The following is a 23,289-nucleotide window of genomic DNA, read 5'->3' as shown; positions in this document are numbered from 1 at the left end:
CCTGTAAGATTTTGGATGTGTTGGGGTGGCGATGCATACATGTGACTTATAACATTGTTTGAAATGAATCTGTCAGGTTTAAGACTGTTTCTTTCATCTGGTATCCCACTCTTATCAGTTGCTCACATTTATTTTCTGGAAATATAGATGTTATTCGCTGGAAAGACAGAAACTTAGCTGTTATTGAGGCGTTATGATTGTCAAAATAAATTTGCAAGGTGTTGCAAGACTGTGTGACTTGGGAGTTAAAAATGTAGCCAGTGTTTTCATATTTCTCTTGTCATGGAGTACAATGGCAGAACTTTATATTTCTGCAGTTGAAGTCCCTGGGTTACCTATGCGGACTTGTGTCAGAAAATGGGCCCAACTCAGAGGATCTTAATCGAACAGTTGATCTTCTGGCAGGACTTGGAGCTGAACGCCCTGAAACAGGTATTTACAGAAAATTATGTGAAGGCCCAATAAGTTCTCTTGATGTCAGTCATGCTTTTGATGGACAACTATGGTTTGCTTCAGTATTTGCCAAAGTTATCCATGTTCAGAGACAGTTTGTTACTGAAATGTTCATACTGAAAAGGGATTAATCTTCTCCACAATGCATGTAGCTGGACTGGTTTTTTAAATGACACTTTTAGTCTTGCTATACAGTGAAAATTTAAAAGATCACTATTTCCTTTGAAAATAAAGAAGAGTAGAACTGTGTTCCTGTTAACATAAATAGTAATACAATTGTAGAGTTGGAAGGGACCCTGAGGATCATCTAGTCCAACCCCCTGCAGTGCAGAATTAGGCAGCTATCCCATATAGGGATCGAACCTGCAATCTTGGTGTTATCAGCACCATGCTCTAACCAACTGAACTAATTTTTTGCACTGACAGAATATTTGATATATCAACTAGATGTGCTGAAATAAGAGCAAATCAAAGCCCACATTTGAGTTTGAATCATAGCTAGAAAACCCCACCATGTAATATTAATATCTTAGTTCTTTTAAATATAGCACAGGATAAAGTGCAGTGTGGTGTCTTCCTGTATTAATTTTAGTTGCCTTTTGAAAATGGAAGTCTTACATCTGTCCTATTTTATTTTTGAAGCCAATACAGCACAATCTCCTTATAAGAAACTGAAAGAGGCCTTATCATCTGTAGAAGCTTTTGAAAATCACTACTTAGTAAGTATACCATATATATTCTGCATGTAGACAAAGAGAACAAATAAGAGAACAAAATATTATTGAGTGTATAATATATTGGGTGTAGTCAATATTTGCAGCAGAATACTTTTCCTAGGGGTATACTAGTTTAAGAAATAGTATAGAATCATAATCAGTGTCGGGAGGGATCTTCGAAGTCTTGATTCAAAATGGCACCCAGCACCCAAAAGTTGGCAAAAACCACTATCCCACCTTGGGAACCCTTGTGGCGAGTTTAATGGTGATATCTCAATAGGTGTCCAAACCTATAGAGAACAAATGATAGACTTTCAAAAATGCATAGCTGATGAAGATAACGAGCATAACATACTTGAATATATGGAGGCTGGGTCTGTACTTAAATGTTTGTTTATATAGCTTTTTACATAGCCTCTTGCCCTGCATATTTTTATGCTGAATGACTATAATGTCAGTATCTAAATACAATGGTGAAATTCTTGTATGTGTAATTAGCTTTTTAAAATATTTGCCAGATATTCTAAGTTTTCAATAAGTAATCAACAAGTTACAACAGTGCAAAAACAAACAAACAAACAAACCCAAATGAACTTTGGAAAAGATCTTTGTGCTCAATCCGTAGGATATATGCTTCTGAATATATTTAAACATAAAGTTTTGGAACAAAGAACTGTTGTAAGATAGCTTGTCCTAAAGCCTCTTGTCTTCCCTTTTGTCTTATGTAGGATCTTTCCCATGCCACTATTGAAATGTACAAAAACATTGGAAGATCTCGCTCAGCAAAGCTTGTTGGAAAGGATCTGGCAGAATTTTATATGTAAGGAAAACTTCAAATGGTTGCCTTTTAAGGAACAAAAATTTTAATCGGAGAGGGAGAGGGACTGTGGCAGTGCATCCTTGTTGATTCTCCTTGATATCTCAGCTTTTCATACCATTAACCATGGTGTCCTCCTGGATTGTCTTTGATACGTTGTTACAGTTATTCCACTCTATGTACAGGTCCCACTTGGCATGCCTGCTGTGGGGTCCTGTAGGGTTCCGTTTCACCCTCATGCTCTTCAGTATCTATGTGAAACTGCTGGGTGAGGACATCGGGTAATTGGAAGCACAGTGTCAGCAGTGTAGAAGCTGGGTGGGCAGGCAGATCTTTGGCCTCGGAACTAGATAGGTTCCCTTATTTGGATAGGGTTGCATTCCCTTTATAATAATAATAATAATAATTTATTATTTATACCCTGCCCATCTGGCCAGGTCCCCCCTGCCACTCTGGGCGGCTTCCAACACACATTAAAATACATTAAAATATCACAGATTAAAAACTTCCCTAAACAGGGCTGCCTTTAGGTATTTTCTAAATGTCAGGTAGTTTTTTAATCTCTCTGACCTTTGATGGGAGGGCATTCCACAGGACGGGTGCCACTACCGAGAAGGCCCTCTGCCTGGTTCCCTGTAGCTTTGCTTCTCACAGTGAGGGAACCGCCAGAAGGCCCTCGGCGCTGGATCTCGGTGTCCGGGCTGAACGATGGGGGTGGAGACGCTCCTTCAGGTATACAGGACCAAGGCAGGTATATAGTTGGAAGTACTCTTTGATCCAACACCGTCACAGGAAACAGATGGATTCTACATCTTGAAGTACCCTTTTCGCACTCCATCTATCTTACCAGCTACATCTGTTTCCACATAGAGGTAACTCAACTGCAGTGACTCATGCTCTATCTGAACTACTGTAACACAGGTTACAAATGATTCAGAAACTCCAATTAGTGCCAGAATGCAGCTGCCAGAGTATTGTCTGGGGGAGCCACGGGGAATCGCATTAAAACCAATCCCAAAAGATCTTCAGTGGCTGGCTATATTTTTCCAGGCTGAATTTAAAGTCATAAATGACTTGGGATCCAAGTATGTGAAGGATAGCTTCTCCTGTTACCAGCTTGCCCAGGCTCTTGGATCTGGAGGGAAGGCCCTTCTCAGGGTCCCCCTATTAGGAGAGATGCCTCATGTGATGATATGCGATTCGGCCTCATCATTGGTGATTCCCAAATGGTGGAATGACTTCTCCCTCAAAGTGAGATTGGCACTGACCTTGTTAACATTTTTGTGGCAAGTGAAAACATTTCCTGCTTGCCTGAGCCTTTCAGGGATTTTAGTTGTTTTCTCTACAATGAGAACCATCTCTAGGGTTTGATGTTGATTTTATGGACTTTTATCTGCTTGCTTTATTGACTGTGGCTTTAATGGAGATATAAATCACTCTGAGATCTTCGGATAAAGAGCAGGCTGAAAATATATTTAATAAAATAAATAATAGATAATGCACTTAGAAATTAAGAGACGTTTTAGGCACATGTTCTGAAAATAATTGGAAACAAACAAACAAAAATGACTAGGTTAACCAGTTAGCTTCTCTATGCTGCAACAGCAAAAATACGTGCTCAAAATTGTACTACCGTAGCTATCCTAATAATTAGATCCCTAAGCACCATTCCTTTAGATATGGAATCTAAGACAATGAAGGGGTAAATGCTCTGTAGTTCTACCAAGATCAGGCACCCCCAAACTTCGGCCCTCCAGATGTTTTGGACTACAATTCCCATCATCCCTGACCACTGGTCCTGTTAGCTAGGGATCATGGGAGTTGTAGGCCAAAACATCTGGAGGGCCGCAGTTTGGGGATGCCTGATCAAAGTGCACACAACTTAATATTATCAAGTACTCTATGAGCTGAAAAGCTTCCAAGGTATTCTAACAATCCATTGCATGTACAATGAATGTTAAGCATATTGAATAGCGTATTAGTTATTTTATTACTATATATTTATCATTATTACAGCATAAAATTTACATGCCGCTTGATTGTAAAAAAAAATCAATGCTGTTTGCAAAAAGATAAAACAATAAAATCGATAAAAATTCACAGACATACTTTAAAACATATAAAAGTTTAAATACTAAAATTGATTAAAATCACCTCTGCTTTCCAAGCATCTGGGTAGGCTTGTCTAAGCAAGAATGTTTTCAGCAGGTTCCGAAAAAAGTACAGTGAAGGCACCTGCTCTATAGTCACCTAATCTGTACTTCATGTTTGTAGTGGAGGAAAGGTTTCCATTTAAAAAAAAAAAAAGTAAACTGCTTTCCCTCTCCCTGTGTGTGACTCTTTTCCCAAGGAAAAAGAAGAGTCCTCAAAAGGCTGAAGTCTACCTTCAAGGAGCATTGAAAACCTACCTTGCGGAGGGATGGGCATTGCTTATTACGCATACACGGAAGCAGCTAGCAGAATGCCAGAAACACCTCGGACAAGTGGAAAAGTATCCTTCAAAACATAGGGTATGTCTTAGGTGCATAGGTGCTTCGTTGGGGGCGGTGGGTAGTATAGCAGAGGGTGCGCAGTATTGTCACCCAAGGATTGCACCCATAACCCTGGAAACTCTTCAAAACCAATCTTGCAATTTTTTGTCAAAAGTTAGCTGTTGGAGCTGCTGGGCTTTGCACATAACTGCCATAAAGACCCTGGCACCACTTTTATTTATTTATTTATTTATTTATTTATTTATTTATTTATTAATACATATATACTACTTGATAGTAGACTACCTTGGAGGTGGTCCACTGTCGCAGCCGGTCTTCTCTCCCTCCACTCCCCAAATCTGCTCTGGAGAGTTAGGTGAATTTCCATAAGGCTTAGAGGAGAGGAAATCCTATAGCGTGAGCAGACTTTGTTCTGCTTGCACGTAACCCACTTAGCGCCATGTTGAATTACACTGCTAATGTCACGTATATGCTAATCGGATCTGAACTGGCAATGACTCTCTAGGGAAGAGAACTTGGGATCGTGGTTGGTAGCTTGGTGAAAGTGTTGACCCAGTGTGTACCAGCGGCTAAAAAGACAAATTCCACGTTAGGAATAATTCTGGTTGCTTCACCTCAAGTCAAGAAGGATATTGTAGAGTTCAGGAAAGGGCAGCCATACTGGTCAGGGTTGGAACAACTTTGCTATGAAACGTCCGACTTTTCAGTTTCCTCACAGTTTGAGGAATCCTTATGAGCCTGCCAGTTTTAAGGAAACACTCCTGAGCTCCAGTTGGCAGTTGGATGTGATTTCATCATTTATTATAATTACTACTATTAAATAATTACCAAGCAGGTTTGTTTTTAAATGTAGAATTAGGTGCCAAGATTATTTGATTTTTTTTTAAAAAAAACCTTTAACGTGAATGAAGTATTTGTTGTTGCATCAAGGTGGCATATTATTTGTGTGTATATGTATACTCCTTTCTCCACACTTCCTTAACTTTGTGCCAGCTATCTACAAACAAGTAGTCTTTTAGCTGCTGATAATCACTTAACGGAAGAAGAGCGCAAACACTATTGCCAAGAAATATTAAATTTTGCCAAACAGCCCTCAGAAGGTGAAGGTAAGACTTTCAAGAGAAACTTATTGACTATCTTTCTTAAGAAGTTAGGGCAGAGTGGGGAACCTTAGGCCTCTCTGCCTGGCTGTCAGGACTCTCCCCAGATCACCAGACCTAACTTGGATTTTTGTTTTTCCCGGGCTGGAATATGTATTCAAACTCTGATAGTGCCCCCTGCCTTGTCTTGCCGGAGGCTAGCATGGTGTGTGAAAGTATAAAACTAGCCTATTGTACAAATTATATTCATTGCTCTGTGCTCTTTTGCCTCTGTCTTTACCCACCATGGGCACTATCCAGAGTATTGCCCTGAAGGGGATGTGGCTCTCAGTCTGAGAAAGATTCACCACTCGTGAGCCAGTGGCTTTTGGTTTTGAATGGCTTTTAAAGCAAGATTAGTTTCATCATCTAGTAAGATTTCAACTTGCTCCCTTTTGAAGGAATAATTTTCTATAGGTGATTCCATTTCTTTGTTTAGTCCCTTCATTTTATTACATGCTGCCCTCTTCTGCCTACTATTTTGTTCAATTAACAGCTTCAGAAATTTACTAAAAGGATTATTGTGTGATTATACAGAGCTCATAACATTTGCAGAATTAGGTTGCAGAGTTTAGTTTCCTGGAAATCTCAGCTTTCATTTTTATTGCACAAGTTTCTAGCCCATATGGTAGGCAAGATGTACTTGAAAGTGTATTAAAAATGAAGCTGAGAGAGTGGCTGAATTAGATTTCTAGTAGTTCAGAAATGGGGTTTACATAGTACTCTAGATAGTTATTTGTCTCCCCCCCAGGAATAGGCCAATTAGAAAAAATTATGCAAAGCATATAGATAGCATATTATGCAGAATATATTGTCCAAATGTGTTTAGGTTGCAGAATTTGGCCTTTTTGACACAATTAAGCAAAAGTGATGGGCTGTATCCAGCATTAGTGATAGTCAGAGAAGACCCATTAAAATTCATGGCAACTTAGGTCTATTAATTTCAGTGTATTTATTCCGAGTATGACTTAGTGTGTTACAACACAATATATACACTGCAGCTGGAATTCAAAGAGTACTTTTGATGAGCCCAAAGACTTGTATTATCCCTGCATTGCAGGGGGTTGGACTAGGTGACTCTTGGGGGTCCCTTTCAAGTCTGCAATGCTATTATTCCAAGATTGCAGAACCTCCAGAAATGTTTCCACTCTGAGTCTGGAGATACATTGAGGCTTATGAATCTGTGTCCCTAAAGTTGTGCTGAGATTCACAAACCAAGAGTTTATGCTCTTCTTTAGAGTTACTAGGTCTTAGTTGAATGGTAACTTTGCTTTGATTACACTCATATGGTCATGGTTTCACATGTATCTTATTTTATGTTTGTTTGCAGATCAGAAAGTTATACTGTCCATGCATTCCTTTGCACAGCTGAAGAACCTGCATTTTGACCCTCCTAATGCGGTGGTCCATGTGGGTGGAACATTGTCTATTGAACTGACATTGGCAAATCAGATGCCCATCGCGGTGAAAGTGGATCAGGTTGCTATTAATATCCATTTCAGCATTGAAAAAAATAGCTACCGGAAGACAGCTGAGTGGCTCACAAAACACAAGACTTCAAATGGTATTATCAGCTTTCCAAATGAGGTTGTAGGTCTCTCTCTATCAAGAAGTAGCTTGCCGATGTTGGAGTTGTATGAGATGTATGAAAGGAGCCCCTCGGATAATTCCTTGAACACAACAGGCATCATCTGCAAAAATGTGCACATGCTGTTGCGAAGGCAGGAGAGCAGCTCTTCTCTGGAAATACCCACGGGGCTAACTCTGGAGGATGGTGCCCACGTTTTAAAATGTAGCAACTTAATACTGGAACCAGGGGTCAATAACATAACTTTCAGAACCCAGGTATGTTCTTACATAGCAGTAACCTGGCATTGCTCCCTTGCCTGAAATTTGCAACTCTGCTACTTCATTCTTTTAGCGCCTCTCACGCCTGGCTGGCCTTGACTTATTTAGAAGAAAGGCTTCTAGCTGTGCCAGGAGGTCTGGCTGGTTCTGTGACATGTATCTGTAGAAAATCAGGATTACTCTTAGCCAAATATCTTTTAACACATTATTTTCAGTTCTTGTCACTTCTCTAAAGTTCAAAAACTTTGAGATGCTTAGCTGGAATTAACATTCAATCTCTCTCCCAGCTACCGTGCTCATTGTCAAAACAGTGTGCAAAAAATGGTTTTAGTCAAGCTTGCTGAGAATTAATTTGCAAGATGTTTAAAGTGATAAGCGGTCTCTTGATCATACAATAGAACTTTTAATAGCACAAAAAACCCTGCACTTCAGCTTTGTCTGGTTCGCCAGCTACGGTCAATACTGTACAGAGATAGCCTGACCACTGTAGTCCATGCATTGCTGACCTCAAGGCTGGATTACTGCAATGCACACCATGTGATGACTGGCCTTGGGTCTGGTTCAGAAGTTCCAGTTGGTGCAGAATGCAGTAGCCCAACTTCTGATGGGAGCTTCTGGTCGAGAACATGCTATATGGTTGTTAAAACCACTGCACTGGCTGCCCATCTGCTACTGAGCCTGGTTCAAAGTTGTCATCATAATTTACAAAGCCCTGAACAAGTTAGGTCCAGGGATCACCTGAACCTTTATATCCCAGCTCCATCACTGAGATCATCTGTAGGAATGTCGGTCATTCCTCAAGTCGGTGAGGCTCATTAGACTGTAACAAGAATTCAAGTCTTTAGTGTCCTGAGCCCCGTCCTGTGGAATATTCTGCTGATAGAGATTCAGCAGGCACCTTCTGTGCCATCTTCGAAAGACCTGCTGAAAATTGTTCTATGCACTATGCAGGCGGTTCTGAATACATCCTTCCACAATGGTTAATTGATGTCTGTTTTTAACTGTTTTGTGTGGTTTTATTACACAGTTTTGTTTCAGTGCTTTGATACATATTTTTAAATGACATAGTGCCATGCAAATATTTTAATAAATTAATACTATCAGTGGCTTGTTCAAATGTTTAATTACTGCAGTGTCTTGAATTTCATAGGTACATATATTTTTAGTAGGAAAGAGTAGTGGATTGCTCACTTTTTGTCAGTCACTTGCTATATATTAGCCAATTTGTCTAAAATAGGACTAGGCTATGTATGGCCTACATGTGCTTTCCCCAGCCAGTATAGTAGAGTATACTTGGTTGCCCTGAAGCCACTGCCATTCATGCTCAAAGCAGAGTAGGCAACAATGGCAAAGCAACTGGAGTTGGATTAAAAGTGGGTAGATGCCTCCCATAATAGACTAGACTGGTTTGAAATGCTTAAGCATTGCACTTCTTTAGCTTTATTGTGAGTTCATGCAACCTAATTTTGAAAGAGTGCAATGAGCTGAAACCTCTGCTCCGCTATCCTCAAGCAATGGCCATGATGTATCAGAAACCTTTCTTCAAGCATTGTGGAGCACAAAGTGCAGGTCTTTGTTGTTCCCTTCTTATGTTTCAGAACTTCTCTGCAAGCGAGGTTGACTAAATGTACTGCGTGCATCAGAGGCCAGTGCTAGCAAGCCAAAGTTTTTGGCCAAGGGACAAAATGTATATAGCCTTTGGCAGTAGTAGGTCAAGCGGTACACCTTTCAGTAATTTGAACAGCAGTACCATTCAATTACAGGCTAGCCACCTCCTGGCTGCAGACAGGAATTGCAAATGAATGAGTTCTGTATTAATATATTACCACAAAGTTCATGGACACGTTTTAAGTGGTATTTTTACAGAGTGCTCAACAGCAGTCGTAAACACAAATGTTGGCCGATGTTCTGAAAATACCACAAGGAAACATCGCGTAACAGCATAGCGGAGAACAATTGTTGCTTTAGGAGTTATGTCACCTTTGATGTAAAAAAATTACACATATGAATTTCTGCCACAAAGCAGACTGCTTACCAGTATCCTTAAATAAACCACACTTCAGTATTTTTGAAGTTATTAAATAATCAACCCTCTCCCATTTTGTATAAATGGGTGCCAGCAGAAAAATAAAACTACAGTTGAATAACCTTGAAGTTACATGGTTTCTTTCTCTCACACATACCCCCAATTTGATTTTCAGCCTGCTATTTTAAGACTGTGTGTTTATTATGTAAGAGTCCATGTGTGGTGCAGTCAATTATAAGTGTAGGGGAGACATTAACTTAATAACAACACACCTCAAGCTATTCGGACACTTGCTGTTCTATACATATAAAATCTGGATATACCAACAGCCACACACTCATACAACTATGCAGCCCTAAACTTTTATTATTGCAATGTAGCCTGTTTTGCATGAGTATATGTTTATATTAAGAATATAGTAATTACTATTTATTCAGTATTTCCTAGTGAAAATAGTCTCCAGGGGGAGTCAAGGTACTCACAGTATAAAACCCCCCCACATTTTTTTTTAAAAAATAAAAGAATTAAGCGCTGTACAGAGATAATAGTAACCAATGAGAATTTCAATACAATTTGAAAAGCAACACACATATGCCCAAGAAAATCCATGTATCATAACTAACTCAAAGCAGACCTGTTTAAGGCCCAGCAGACCATAATAGCAAAAGTAAAGTCTTTACCTGGTGTTGAAAAGCTGTTAATGATATTTTTTCCTGTATACAAATTGTTGTTGTTGTTGTTGTTGTTGTTGTTGTTGTTGTTGTTCTGGTTTCCACATATGTGTCCAGGTGATTTACAGAAATATGAAATGTTCTGTCAGATCACCTGGTAAATCTGGGATACCTAAAGAATATTGTTTTTTATTTTCTCATAGGGCAAGGATCCTGGAACATACACACTCAGGCAGTTATGCATTTCAGTGGGCAAAATGCAGTTTGCCCTTCCTCATATTTACCCAATAGTGCAGTATGATGTTTACTCTCAGGAACCACAGCTAAAAGTGGAGCCATGTACTGGTAGGTAAATTTGCTTGAAACTACCGTGTTTCTCCGAAAATAAGACACCATCTTATATTTATTTTTCCTCAAAAAAACACACTATGGCTTATTTTCAGGGGATGTCTCTCCCCCCCCCTCCTCCTGCCACGGTCGGCATTGCTGCTGCGCCTATCACTATGTCTTATTTTCAGGGTATGGCTTATATTCCTTGAATGCTTAAAAACCCTGCTATGGCTTATTTTATGACTGCGTCTTAAAATAGGGGAAACAGGGTATGCATGTTAATTTCTCTTGCTACGTGTCTAAATTAGCTACTTTCCAATTTGAAATACGTTCTGCAATTTATGAACTAATTTGGAGGACTAAATTCTCAATAACTACCTAGCTTGCAACAAGAGTCAAATATACAAATGCTTAACATTTTGAAGTACACTATCTATTTTCAGTGTAACGTGTTTTTGCACTGCCTTGATAGTTTTATTGAAGGGCAGCCCTAGATAGCTTTTTAATTAAGATTGTCAGCTAGCTGCCATTGGAAATGGTTTGCTCGTAACCTTGCAGAACAGCTACATAAATCTTGAGCAATTAGACATTCATGCACCTGGTGCTTTGGAAATAAATGTACATTACATAGTTTAACTTAGTGAGGCCAAGGGAAACTTTTAATTGATTTTGTTCCTGGAGCCACTTTTCTTGCCAAGTAACTTCCTACCATATCTGTTGCAATATCTGAGCACATTCTAGGTTGTGAAAAATTGTGGAACGCATGCCTGTCTTATCTGACTTTCTTCAGTTTTGGGGAGTTTGTTTTGGCTGTTTCCAATGCACGAAACTATTGATCTCATTTACTTAGAAGAGCTTCTCAATCAAGGAAGATGCTGAAATACAGCCTTAGCTGTGAAGGCTCTTGCTGTGGAACTTGTTCCACAGCTGAATCCACCAACTTGAAAATTCTGTATAGGATTTTCCCTACTTAGAGAAAGTGAAGTTTGCATTTCACATAATTATTTTGATCATTAATATGCAAAAAAGGAGGGATGCTGGAGGATTCCTGTTTCTTCTGGGAGTGAAGCTACCCTTTCCCCCTGCATACCGATTTGTGGGTTGGTCCGCAATTTAAGAACCAACAGATGCATGGGTCCAACAGCACATCTGAGCATACTGTGGTTAAGTTACTAGCTGCTCTAAGTAGCTGTAGAATGTTAAAGAGAGAAGGTGGCTCCCAGGCCTCGTTGCAAGGACATTATTATTTTTCTTTTATTATAACACTGAAGATTCTATCTCTATCTATCATCTATCTATCTATCTAATCTATCATCTATCTATGCATGTAAACAGGACACATGGACACAAGCCAAGATCTGGAAGCCAAGTTTCAACCATGGCTTCATATTTTGGCTTTCTGGCTAGCTATCAACCACAGATTCTCAGTTTGGACATAATAGCTAGCACATGTTTCCTTTGCTTGCACAAAGGGAAGGGCAAAGCAGGAGCAATCTTGGTGTATAAACCAAGATTTAATCATCCATATGTAGCCATTGTGGTTGTTTTAAGACAGCAGAATTAATTGTTTCTCTTCACCACTACTTCATTTTTGTTCTCCAGACAGCCTTTTGGCTGGGATTCCTCAGAAGGTAAAATTTACAGTGACTACTGGCCATTATACCATAAAGAATGGAGATGCGCTCCAGCTAAGTAATGCTGATGCCATGCCAATTTTGTACCATCCAGAGAGTAAAGCTGTGATTTACTCAAACACAAAGGGTATGTAGTTTCAGTATTATACTAATATTAGTATTTTGATGAAAGAGGGCTTCTTGCAGCCAGGATATAGAAATGCCAGAGGAGCTGCGTGGTAATTGTAGGTGTAAGAACTTGGCCTCCAATTTTATAATTACTTCTTAAATCTGTTTTACTATAATAAGTTTAAGCTTTTGTTGGTCACAACCTCAAGAAACCTGGTACAATGTAGTATGTAGAGTAGCTGCTTCAGATGTTTTAGTTCTCTGATTCTCTGCACAACAGTCTGAAAACATATGACAGGAAAAATACACTTGGAAGCAGTTTAATCTTTTATCAATTCCGAGAAGAGTTGTTATCCCAAGGGTTACCATATAAATTAACTTTATCTCAGCACCCTCCCCGCTAACTAATTTTTTGTTCACCATCATTCAGAAGTGTGCATCAAAACCATTCTAAGCACTTCTTTATTAGCAGCTTTCTGTTCCAAGACGTAAACACCAGTGTTTAAGAAAGGGAATTGGTTGTGAGAGCTTCCAAATAGGTAAAGTACTTCAAATATTCTGGCGCATATCCAACTCTGTAGAAGTGGAGTTCTTGTGGTGCAGGACTGGGTAACCTTTGGTCTTCTGAATGTTACTGAACTACAGCTCCCATCATCCTCTGCCAGCATGGCCTAATGGCTAGATATGATAGGACTTGTAGTCCAAAACATCTGAAGAGCACAAAGTTGGGGCGGCTGCTATAGAGAACTGCTTATGTGTATCTGAAGAAGTGTGCATGCACACGAAAGCTCATACCAATGACAAACTTAGTTGGTCTCTAAGGTGCTACTGGACGGAATTTTTTTATTTTGCTTATGAAAAGCCACTAAACAAACTGTTGTGTGCTGCCCATGTAAGTCTCTGGATTGCATAATGACTTTGGTACAGTGGCCAAAGCCTTGAGATCATGCTTGTCTCAAAGAAAGGGCATTAGATGTATATGTTATAACAACTGCAAAAAAGTTACTTAGTGGGTTAATTCAGACAAATATCAAGCCATTATTTCTGTTAACAGTACAGTATAAGGTAAACCACGCTTTTGTGGTTTCCTTTCTTCTTCATCCCTACTGAGAGTCCCCAAAAGTTACCCCACACAGTAAAACCCAGTATGGTTTGTTGGTTTAGAGGCAATGCCACACTTTATTTTGAGGAATACCATGTATTTGGAGTGAAGCGATTATTCTTAATTATTGTTTAATTGATGTGTTATGCAATTGTAGAAAAGGCATCGGAAGTATCTCTAATGATCCAGTCGTCTGAGAAAATTACAAGCATCAGCTTACCAGTGGCTCCTGCTTACCACGTGATTGCCTTTGAACTCGAAGTCTTGTATTTACCATCAACCTCAGTAAGTGTGCTGGAGAGTGAGAACCTGGCTAGCAAAGAGCTTCAGAAAAAAAGCAAAGAGGAGATGTCTTACAATCATATGGCTACAATTGACCAAAAAGTAAGTTGGTGTGAATAATGTAATACTTCATAGTCCTGTTAAAGTAGTTACTTCCTTTGAGATTGTAAATTGATTTATTGCACCCAGAATATTAGAGGAATGCTGTGCTCGTTGGGTCCACAAAAGAAAGCTGTGTAGTAAAATATTTTTAAATGTAAAGATATTTTCCTCTGTGAACAAAAGCTGCATTGCAAAACACAACGTTTTAACCACAGCTTTTTGTTCTTGAAATACACAAAACATCACTGCCTGAAAAGAAGGTGATGCTTTGTAACTTCGTTCCTGTTCTAGCTACCTTGCTCTAAAGCAAATAAAATGTGCCTAGTGTACAGTGACTGTGGAAATACAAGAATATAATTATATATTTTAAAAAACTCTGATTTTGCTTTATGTTCTTATTTCCCCTCCCAATAAAGGGTACACTTCTTAAGAAATATTGCAACTATTCAAAATTAGAAAAATTAAAATTTCAATAATAACCTGAATAACTTTATTCTGTCTTGCCTGCAGGTAACCATTGATTGTCCGTGGTCAATTTACTCCACCATTATTGCACTTACATTCAGTATACCCTTTACGGCCAAACATTCCTTGTTATCAGCAGGCAAAAGGTAACTTTCTCAAGGTCTCCCTATTAATTCATCATAAAGATATGTCTTACTACAGCTACAATATGAATGGGCAAGGAGTTTTGAACACCTGGCCTGTTTTCTCCCTCCTTTTGTGCTTCATAAATCAATGCCAGACCTGCTTACTTGAGAGTACAAATACATAGTGATATGGTAGAGTATTTTTTAATTTCACCTTTTCCAATGGGAGACTAACATAAAAACATAATCTAGACTTTGAGTATAGTGGTTTGTTTAATTTAAATGTAATTTTAGCATGATTAAACAGTGCTATGAATATGTAGATCTCTTTTTCTCTATTATTTAAGCCTATAGCTGCAATATATATATATATAAAATACATAACAAAGTATCTTTTTGCAATATTAAAAACATGTGTTTTCCTTTTTATTTTTAGGAAATACATACAGGTTTGCATGCAGAACATGTCAGATATCTCTTTTAAGTTATCTGACAGTAGTCTTAAAAGTTCTGGCATTTGCACAGATTTAAGTCTTAATCCTCTAAACTCCAAAGCTGAACAGGTAGGCTTTTTCACATCTGTTGTTTTTTCATAAGTGTATAGAAAAAGCATTATGAACCTCAGCTCAATGGAACTCATTGACTGTGTTTGAATGCCACACCAAACTGTTAGGAAAACATAAATGAACCTAGCTTTCTCCCTAGCTCACATGCTACCTTGCTCCCATATTTTGCTCCTGCATGGCCAGGAGAGGGAGTTGGAAACTTTCTCTTCCATATTTGGTTAGCTGTGGCTTGTCATATTTGTCTGGACACCGTACAAAAGAAAAAGGAGAAAAAGAAAATGGAGTCAGGTTTCAAGTCCTACACAAAAAAATTGTGGAATAGCAATTGCTGGAGATAGTTCTACGAGAGGAAAACCAAATAGCAGTTGGTTGCAGCCCTATTGATAGAGAGAGACTCGTGCACAGAATTCTCACAGCATGAACCCCAGTTTTGCTGTTCACAACCCAAATTATGCCTGCTTCTCTCCTCCTTGCTCCTTCCAGCTCATGCTGGGAGAAAGCAAATCACAGCCTGCGACTTAGCAATATGTCAGAACCATGGATCATGGTTTGTTTGTTTCCAGAAATCTGCAATCAATAATCCAAGAACAAATGTTGGCCACACAATAATGATTTGGGAGCAAAGCAAAGCACAATCTTGGGTTTGGATGTAACACTAAGCCAGGCCTCGTGGTTTGCTTTCCCCCAGCACCAGCCAGGAGGGCTGAAACAGACACAGTTAGCCATCATAACTAACCACAAGAGCTAGACATTTGTTTTAAGTAAAAACCAATGTGAGGGATCCAGGGTTCTGAGCAAACTATTCAGCCTTGAGGGAAGGGGTTGCTGCATGCAGTGCTGGTGACGAATACACTGTCCACCCCTGTAGAAATGTGTTTTTGTTTTTTTAAAGTATATATTTTCTGTTCTTTGTTAGCTAACGCCAGAGTGACTATTGACAAACTCATAACTCTCTCTTTCAGCATATCTACACTAAACAAGCAGTATTCTTTGTATGGGAGCTGAAGTGGACAAAAGAACTTCCCTCACCTTTGCAATGCCAGTTTTCAGTGAACTTTTGTTCAGCGCCTTCTGAAGAGCACTCACTTTCTCTGAAGCCGTACACTTACGAATTCCAGCTGGAAAACGTTTTTGTAAGTTTTTTGCCACGCTGACAGCTAGATCAGATAGGTTGGAGATTTTCCAGAGTGGAAGCAGGCAGATTCATACAATCCACATTAAAAGATTGTGGAGTGGGGGGTGGGGCTTTCAAATGTTGATTTGTTTAACAGTATTCATTTACTGCTTGCCATTATCACACAATCTCAAAATGGTTTACAGGAGTAAAAAATTCCATATTGTAATTCTGGAAGACTCGAAGGGTTGGTTTGTGCCAGGCACTTGCCACATTGAGACCACTTGATCACTGCTTGGCAAGTGGCTCTTACTGTTCCTGCAGTGTCTAGAGCGGATTATCTGTGGATTGGTGGTGGCATAGAGAATTCCGCATGACAGCAGTGCCCCATGGGACAAGCCATTCTAGATGTTACAACCTCCGTGTGGCGCAGTTGCCACATGAAACCATTAGTGGTTTAAGGAAACCATTGTACGTCAAATGTAATGTTTGGTACTTGTTTAGCATCAATAGGTTTGGGGCTTGTTTGTTTTTGCGATACAGAGTTGACCTTCAGGCTTTCGCCCTAGCTTTTGTGGCTTGGTCCTATTTTTTATGGAAAAGTAGAAGACAGACTTTCTCCTACCCTGCCAATCTCCCTTTACTGATAGATTATCTTTCCTAATCAGTTTAATTGTGGAAATGTTTAACCTTGTGTATATAATGACCATGAATATCATTGTGCTCCTGCCAGACATTATATAATGTGAAAGCTGAGATTTCCCCCCCATTGGGGGCAGAATATTGTAAAACAGGCTCGTTGTGCTCACTGGAGGTGTCGATCACCCGCCTTTCAGACCTCCTGGATGTGGACAAAGATGAAGCATTGACGGAAACTGATGGTTACTGCACAACAAAGCTAATGTATGAAGGTAGGCATACTACTTGGACTGCATTTTGTGTGGTTTAGTCACTCAGGTCACCCAAAAGTGTTTGTAGCTCTAATATCCAAACATTTGACCCCCCCCCCCAATTATGTTGAATTAGGTAAAGGTAAAGGGACCCCTGACCATTAGGTCCAGTCATGACCGACTCTGGGGTTGCGGCGCTCACCTTGTGTTATTGGCTGAGGGAGCTGGCGTACAGCTTCCAGGTCATGTGGCCAGCATGACAAAGCCGCTTCTGGCAAACCAGAGCAGCACACAGAAACACCATTTACCTTCCTGCTGTAGCGGTACCCATTTATCTACTTGCACTTTGACGTGCTTTCGAACTGCTAGGTCGGCAGGAGCTGGGACCAAGCAACAGGAACTCACCCCATCGCGGGGTTTCGAACCGCCGACATTCTGATTGGCAAGCCCTAGGCTCTGTGGTTTAACCCACAGCGCCACCCGCGTCCTATCTTGAATTAAGTCTATAGTAATTCTTAATCTTACAGCTATCAACAGGATTTTAAATATGTGTATGTATCTTCATCAAATCATTTTGCTTGTATGGCATCACTGACTATCTCATGAAGCTTGTAAAAGGACTACATCAGACATCTTATATTGTTCCCTCATAAGTGTGACTTATACAGTATTCAAAATGAAAAATGGGTCTCAGCAACTGTTTCCTTTTAATAGTGTTTTCTCTTTTTATTTCCAGTTGTAGACAATAGTAGTAACTGGGCAGTCTGTGGGAAGAGCTCAGGGGTAATATCTATGCCAATTGCAGTTCGGGCAACCCACAAAGTACACATGGAAGTCATGCCACTCTTTGCTGGATACCTCCCTTTCCCTGATGTTAGGCTATTTAAATACCTCCCGCACTACTCTGCTCACTCTATGCAGCTCGATGCAGGTAAGAATGTATTCCTTTCAATGCTTCGTTTAACGGCCTGAAACACTTATAATCTTGAACAGTTTATTAGGTGCTTATATGAATGTTTAAAATGCACTAGAATTTTTCAGCTGGGAAAGTTGGAAAGACATGTTTATCCTGATTTTCAGCAAGAAGGGTCTCCTAGGGTGGCTTGCAGAATATCAGTAATGAGATAGTATCCGGCTTATATTTGAAAAGACACAATTCAAAAAGAAAAGGTATTGGGTGAGATGAGGAAACTAACACTTAATTATAGTTTTCATGACTAGCTGGAATGGGAAAGATTAGGAGAGGAGTCACACATTGCTGGTTTTTGAACAGAGTCAGTGGAAAGGCTGTGGACTTCCACCCCTTTCTTTCTGTCTGCCCCCATCGTCTGATGGAACGGCTGCTGATAGAGAACGTTTGCAGTCCCATTTCTCCTGTAGCTTGATGGCATGGCATAACACACATTATGTGCAATCATTGCCTTGGAACACTTTCAGCGCTCTTATGCTCGGGACTGGCAGATACTTAACAGTTTCTTGCTCTTGTGGGAGTTCCAGTAAGTACACAGAAATCTATATCTGCTAGGGCTTTCCCATTCACTGCAATGCTTTATTTACTGCGTTTATATGCTGCCCTTATGCCAGGGCACTCAGTAAATCACTAAAACAAAAACGAGGTACAGAAGATGCAACAGCGAAACAGCAGAATTGTTTCAGACCTTTGGTCCTTCCAGGAGTTGATGGAATGGACTCTCTGGCCTGTTTTTTGCTTCCCCTTCTGGGCACCCAAGTCTGTAGCCTGTGGAGGGTGGAAAAGGGACTGCCCTGAGTGAGCACTCTCAGGCCAGTGGCAGTTTTTTCAGGAGCTGATGGCATGAACTGCCCAGCCTCGGGCTCTCTTCAGTCTTTTTAGAACAGATTTTTTAAAATGTTTCTGTAAATAACAGGTTATGCAGTGACATCTGATTCCTTCTAGGCGATGAACCCTAAATATAGATGCACATGGAATAAAGTTTTGCATTTTTGTTTTTTAAACAGATAGTTGGATCGAAAACGATAATCTCTCTGTGGACAAGAATATGGATGATCAAGCTGACAGCAGCAGCATAAAGAGCAGAGGCAGCATACATTCAGCAGCCAGTGCAGAACACAAAGGTTTACCAATGCCTCGGCTGCAATCGTTTTCACCTGGACAGGTCTTCAACTCCAGCTCTGGCATGCAAATCCTTGTCATTCCCAGCAAGGATGATCACATTCTGGAGGTCAATGTCACATGACAGCTCTCTGTACATGTGCATGGACATGCACATGAGACTTGAAAATGAATGCACTTTAAGGGATCATAACCTGATTGTTCTTCATTTGAAACATTCTAACGCTAACGAGGCCTATGGCAACTCAACACTTACTGGCCCTGGAAGCATCAGACAATTGTATCAATTTAAATGTACAGTGATGCTTGTGTCAGCTAGTTTATATTGCTATTTTAGGGTGTTTGTGTAAAATGAATTTTGGGGTCTCTCTCTCTCTCTCTCTCTTTCTCTCTCTCTCTCTCATCCTGCTGGTGAAATAAAGGATACTTACTGCAGTTTTCTCTTTATTTTCAGCAGCTTCCAGAGCTGCTATTTTTTCCAGGCAGAGTAATTAAATTTCTGTTCAAAGAAAATTTCAGGTTGACATACAATAAGCCTTGCAGTGTAGCTGTTAATGACTGAAGTGTGTGCCTTTCTGGTCACACAACTGTTTGGTTTCCTGGACCAGGATAGCTATCCAAATTTCTGTATAGTAATTCTTAATCCTACAGCTATCAGCAGGATTTTAAATATGTGTATATATTTTCTTGAGGACTTAACTTCTTCTGTGCCTTGGGATACATATGAAACTTATTAGCCCACTCACACTCTTGAATGCATACCATATAGAGAGGCGTTACTTAAGTTCACTGGGGAAACACACATACACCAGGAAGCAAGTAATGAAGTGGCACATAAGTGGTTAAGTTGGAAGTAAAGTTTCACTGAACAAGCTTTCCCCCAAGTTTGATATTTAAATTATTTAAGGTTACTATATTGAGTCTCACTATATAGCTTTCATTCAATATTTCACTTGATATTTTTAAAACCAAAGTTTATTTGTTTCTCCTGTCCCAACTACTGTTAACTTATTATTGACTACAGAGCCATATAACTATATATATATTTGCACCTTATTCTAAAGTAATCTGAGAAGAAGCAAATAAAGCCAAGGGTTACTTGACTGCTTTTCCAGTATGGTTATTAAGTTCCTACTATTGAACCTCTTCTGGTCCAGCAAACTGCAGTTACACCATTCCAACTGATTACTTTCAGTTGTAAATTTATTGTACAAATGGTTATTTAAAAAAAAAATCTAAACTAAACTGATATAATGTCTGTGTATAATTTGCTCCCAGAATCAAGGACGAAATAAATGTCTTTTTATTGGTGTGAAAATCAAAGCTTGTAAATAAGTCTAGTGCATATAACTTTTTCCAGCTCTCAAACTGTATTTTTGTACATACCACATTTCCGTAAAACTTGTGGCTACAATCCTAGCTGATGTTACACAATAATTCTCTTCTTGCAACATATGCAGCCTCTTGGGGAACAGCCTTTGTTGTATGAACAAGCGTTGTAGGAACACTGAGAATTCTTGGTTCTTTCCATAGCTTTTTAATATCTTTGAGGCAGGAGGCAGTAGCAAACCAAATTTGAATTCTGAAAAAGTCTGGTGTGTATTTTCCAACACTGCGTGTATCTGTTAATTCTTGATTTACTTTTCTCATGTCTTAAGAGCAAATGAGGTTTTATTTTTGGAGGGAGCAAAAAGCAAGCACCATGAATTTGCCAGTACAGTGGTGCCTCACTAGACGAATTTAATTCGTTCCACGGGTCTTTTCTTATAACGAAAAATTCATCTAGCGAATCCCATAGGAATGCATTTATTTTTTTTTTATTTTTATTTTTTTGCCCATAGGAACGCATTAATTGAATTTCAATGCATTCCTATGGAAAACCGTGATTCGTTTTTCATAAAACGAATTCGTCTAGTGAGGCAACCTCCGCTCGAAAAATCCTTTCGTTAAGCGGAAATTTAGTTAAGCAGGGCATTCGTTAAGCGAGGCACCACTGTATTTGGTTTTGAAAGTTAAAGTAAGTTGAGTTTTCTTTTTGGAATTAGAAACATACACTTGTATTTGGACACTTCTTTTCTTGGAGTTATAATAGGAGGTTGGCTGACTGTCTCTTTGTGTTTAATTTACTTTAATTAAGTTAGGGGAAAATGTCTGCAACCCCTTAAACGTTTTTCAACAAAATTGCCTCTGTACCTTCTTTCAATTATAAGAATTAATGAGACTACACAATATTCATATGTACACACTTCAATTTTCCATCTAAACGATAAAATGTATTTAGACTTGTTATGGCCCTTCTACATTGAATACTTGCGAACAACAGCTTGAATGTTAAAAGTACAATTCGAATGTGGTGAACAACTTGATACCTTGATTTTGGGTCTTTCACAAGAAATGATTTTATTAGCAGTTAGTGTTGATGTGTTTTCTCTGGTTTGGTTTTAGAGCACCGTAACATTTTTTATGCTTACGTTGAAATGGTGGACTTCACTAAAATGCAGCAGAACCATAGTCTAATCACTACTTCAGGAGACTACATGTGTATAATATGGAGAGGGAATTGGTTTCTGGGTAAAGATGTAAATAATCAATTTGCAATATGTGTATCTGAAAAATTAAGGATTATGCTATTTATAGATATCTGTCAAGCTTGTAAATACTATCAAATGAGTTAAAGGAGTATAATTTTTGTGAATTTCACAGGTTTATTTGTGACTGGAAAAATTAACTCCCACTATGGAAATTAAAGTTCAACAATGACATTTGTGACACTTCCTACTTGTAGTTCTGTAAGACTGTTAACACTCCACAGATGATTTAAACATAGAAAAGCAAACTTTAGGGAAAGGAAATTCAGAAACACAATTATCCAGTCTTATTTCTGATTTTAATTGTGCCATGAAACTTAGGGAATAAACGGTCAATAAAACCCCCCAGAAAAGCCAACCAGTAGGAAAAATGAATAAAAATCTTGAATATTTTAAACAAAAGTTGCTTACAGTTCTGACATTCAGCTTTCCTTTATATGTTCCTTGGTTTGAGATTTCTAGGTATTAAGTGGCTCTAAGCTGAGCTGATCAGCTATTTTCAGGCAGCTTTTCTATTAGTAGCATCTGCTGGCTCTCAGTTAATTTATTTTGCAGGACCAGGCTGAGCCGCAAGAGTACTAATATACCTTAAGATAATTACCTATATGGTGGTTCACAAGGCTTAAACACATGCAACTACTTTAGCTTCACTGTTTTCTTTTATAATCCTACCAAGAAGTTTTATCCTCTCATGTTCTCCTGATGTTTCTTGGTATATTTGGGGTATCATATATGTACGGTATTTATCAGAGCTTTGGGAAGCAAACATTGTCGTTCCTAGTTTAAGGAGTCACTACAGAAGAAACCTGGCACCAGCTTATTCTGGCAACTACTTTAAATGGTGTTGATTCTTGCAGTATGATGAGTCTCTTTTGTGAACTGGGCGACAAACCAAAGCACTGCTACTACATTCTGGTTCAAAGGACAATGCTTTTTGGAGGAAGCCGCCTGCTAAATGCCTGCGTATTGAAGTATTGTGCATCAGAATGGTTTCTCTGGCGCTACACCTGACACAGATCTTTGGCTTCCAGATCTAGGAATGAATTTCTCCAGAAGCACTACCTACTGTCAATGGTTACTGTTGGAAAAAGTACTGCAGAGTGGAATGTGCAGGGAGGGGAGTAGAGTTCACACTGATGTGAAAGTTTCTTTAAAATAGAAGTCTTCAACCTTTTCTTACCTGGGATGCAATTTTAACCTAAATAAGCATTTGGGGACTAATTTACTTTAAAGATGATTTTTCTTCCAGTTTTACATTTTAACTCTGGATAAAATTAGTTGTATACGGTACTACAAATAAAAGTGACAGTATAAAGGTGGTTTATAGTTCATACTAGCTTACTTGAAAAGCAGACTGTGGTAGGGATCTGGAATTCATAAACTAAATTTTGCTAGCTACCTCTGACCTGTGCCAAGCCCACCCTTTTTAAAAACAGTACTTGATCCAGGATTGAGATTCCACCCTCAAGAAATCCACACAAGTTTTCCATCTGATACACAGCTCATCATTATTGGTTTGGGGTATTATTTAGGTGGGGGCGGGGGTTGTTGGTGTTACTGATACTATTTTATTTTTGCATATTTTTAGATTTATGCTTTAATGTGTAAACTGTTTTCTTTAGTTGTGTACTTTTTGATGTGTCTTATTTATTCTTTGTTACTATTTTTGTTATATACTTTTTTAATTTTAAGCCACCTTGAGCATGGTTTTAGCATGGAAAGGCAGCAT

General features: G+C 39.0%; 1 protein-coding gene across 1 annotated transcript in view; it reads left to right on the top strand.

The window, feature by feature from the left end:
- TRAPPC10 (trafficking protein particle complex subunit 10) overlaps positions 1-21,734 on the top strand; it is a 45,374-nt gene extending 23,640 nt beyond the window's left edge. The window contains exons 9-23 of the mRNA XM_035115112.3: positions 318-432; positions 1,096-1,172; positions 1,898-1,989; positions 4,337-4,477; positions 5,472-5,584; positions 6,948-7,462; positions 10,366-10,507; positions 12,095-12,253; positions 13,494-13,720; positions 14,231-14,331; positions 14,747-14,873; positions 15,839-16,009; positions 16,724-16,901; positions 17,617-17,811; positions 18,858-21,734. Coding sequence (XP_034971003.3) covers positions 318-432; positions 1,096-1,172; positions 1,898-1,989; positions 4,337-4,477; positions 5,472-5,584; positions 6,948-7,462; positions 10,366-10,507; positions 12,095-12,253; positions 13,494-13,720; positions 14,231-14,331; positions 14,747-14,873; positions 15,839-16,009; positions 16,724-16,901; positions 17,617-17,811; positions 18,858-19,096 — 2,592 coding nt within the window. The 3' untranslated portion in view covers positions 19,097-21,734. The remainder of the gene's footprint in view (positions 1-317; positions 433-1,095; positions 1,173-1,897; positions 1,990-4,336; positions 4,478-5,471; positions 5,585-6,947; positions 7,463-10,365; positions 10,508-12,094; positions 12,254-13,493; positions 13,721-14,230; positions 14,332-14,746; positions 14,874-15,838; positions 16,010-16,723; positions 16,902-17,616; positions 17,812-18,857) is intronic.
- The last annotated feature ends 1,555 nt before the right edge of the window (positions 21,735-23,289 follow it).

This window comes from Zootoca vivipara, chromosome 4 (genome assembly GCF_965207765.1).
Source record: "Zootoca vivipara chromosome 4, rZooViv2.hap1.1, whole genome shotgun sequence".
Lineage (NCBI taxonomy): Eukaryota > Metazoa > Chordata > Lepidosauria > Squamata > Lacertidae > Zootoca > Zootoca vivipara.
This window is presented reverse-complemented; position numbering and strand designations above follow the sequence as displayed.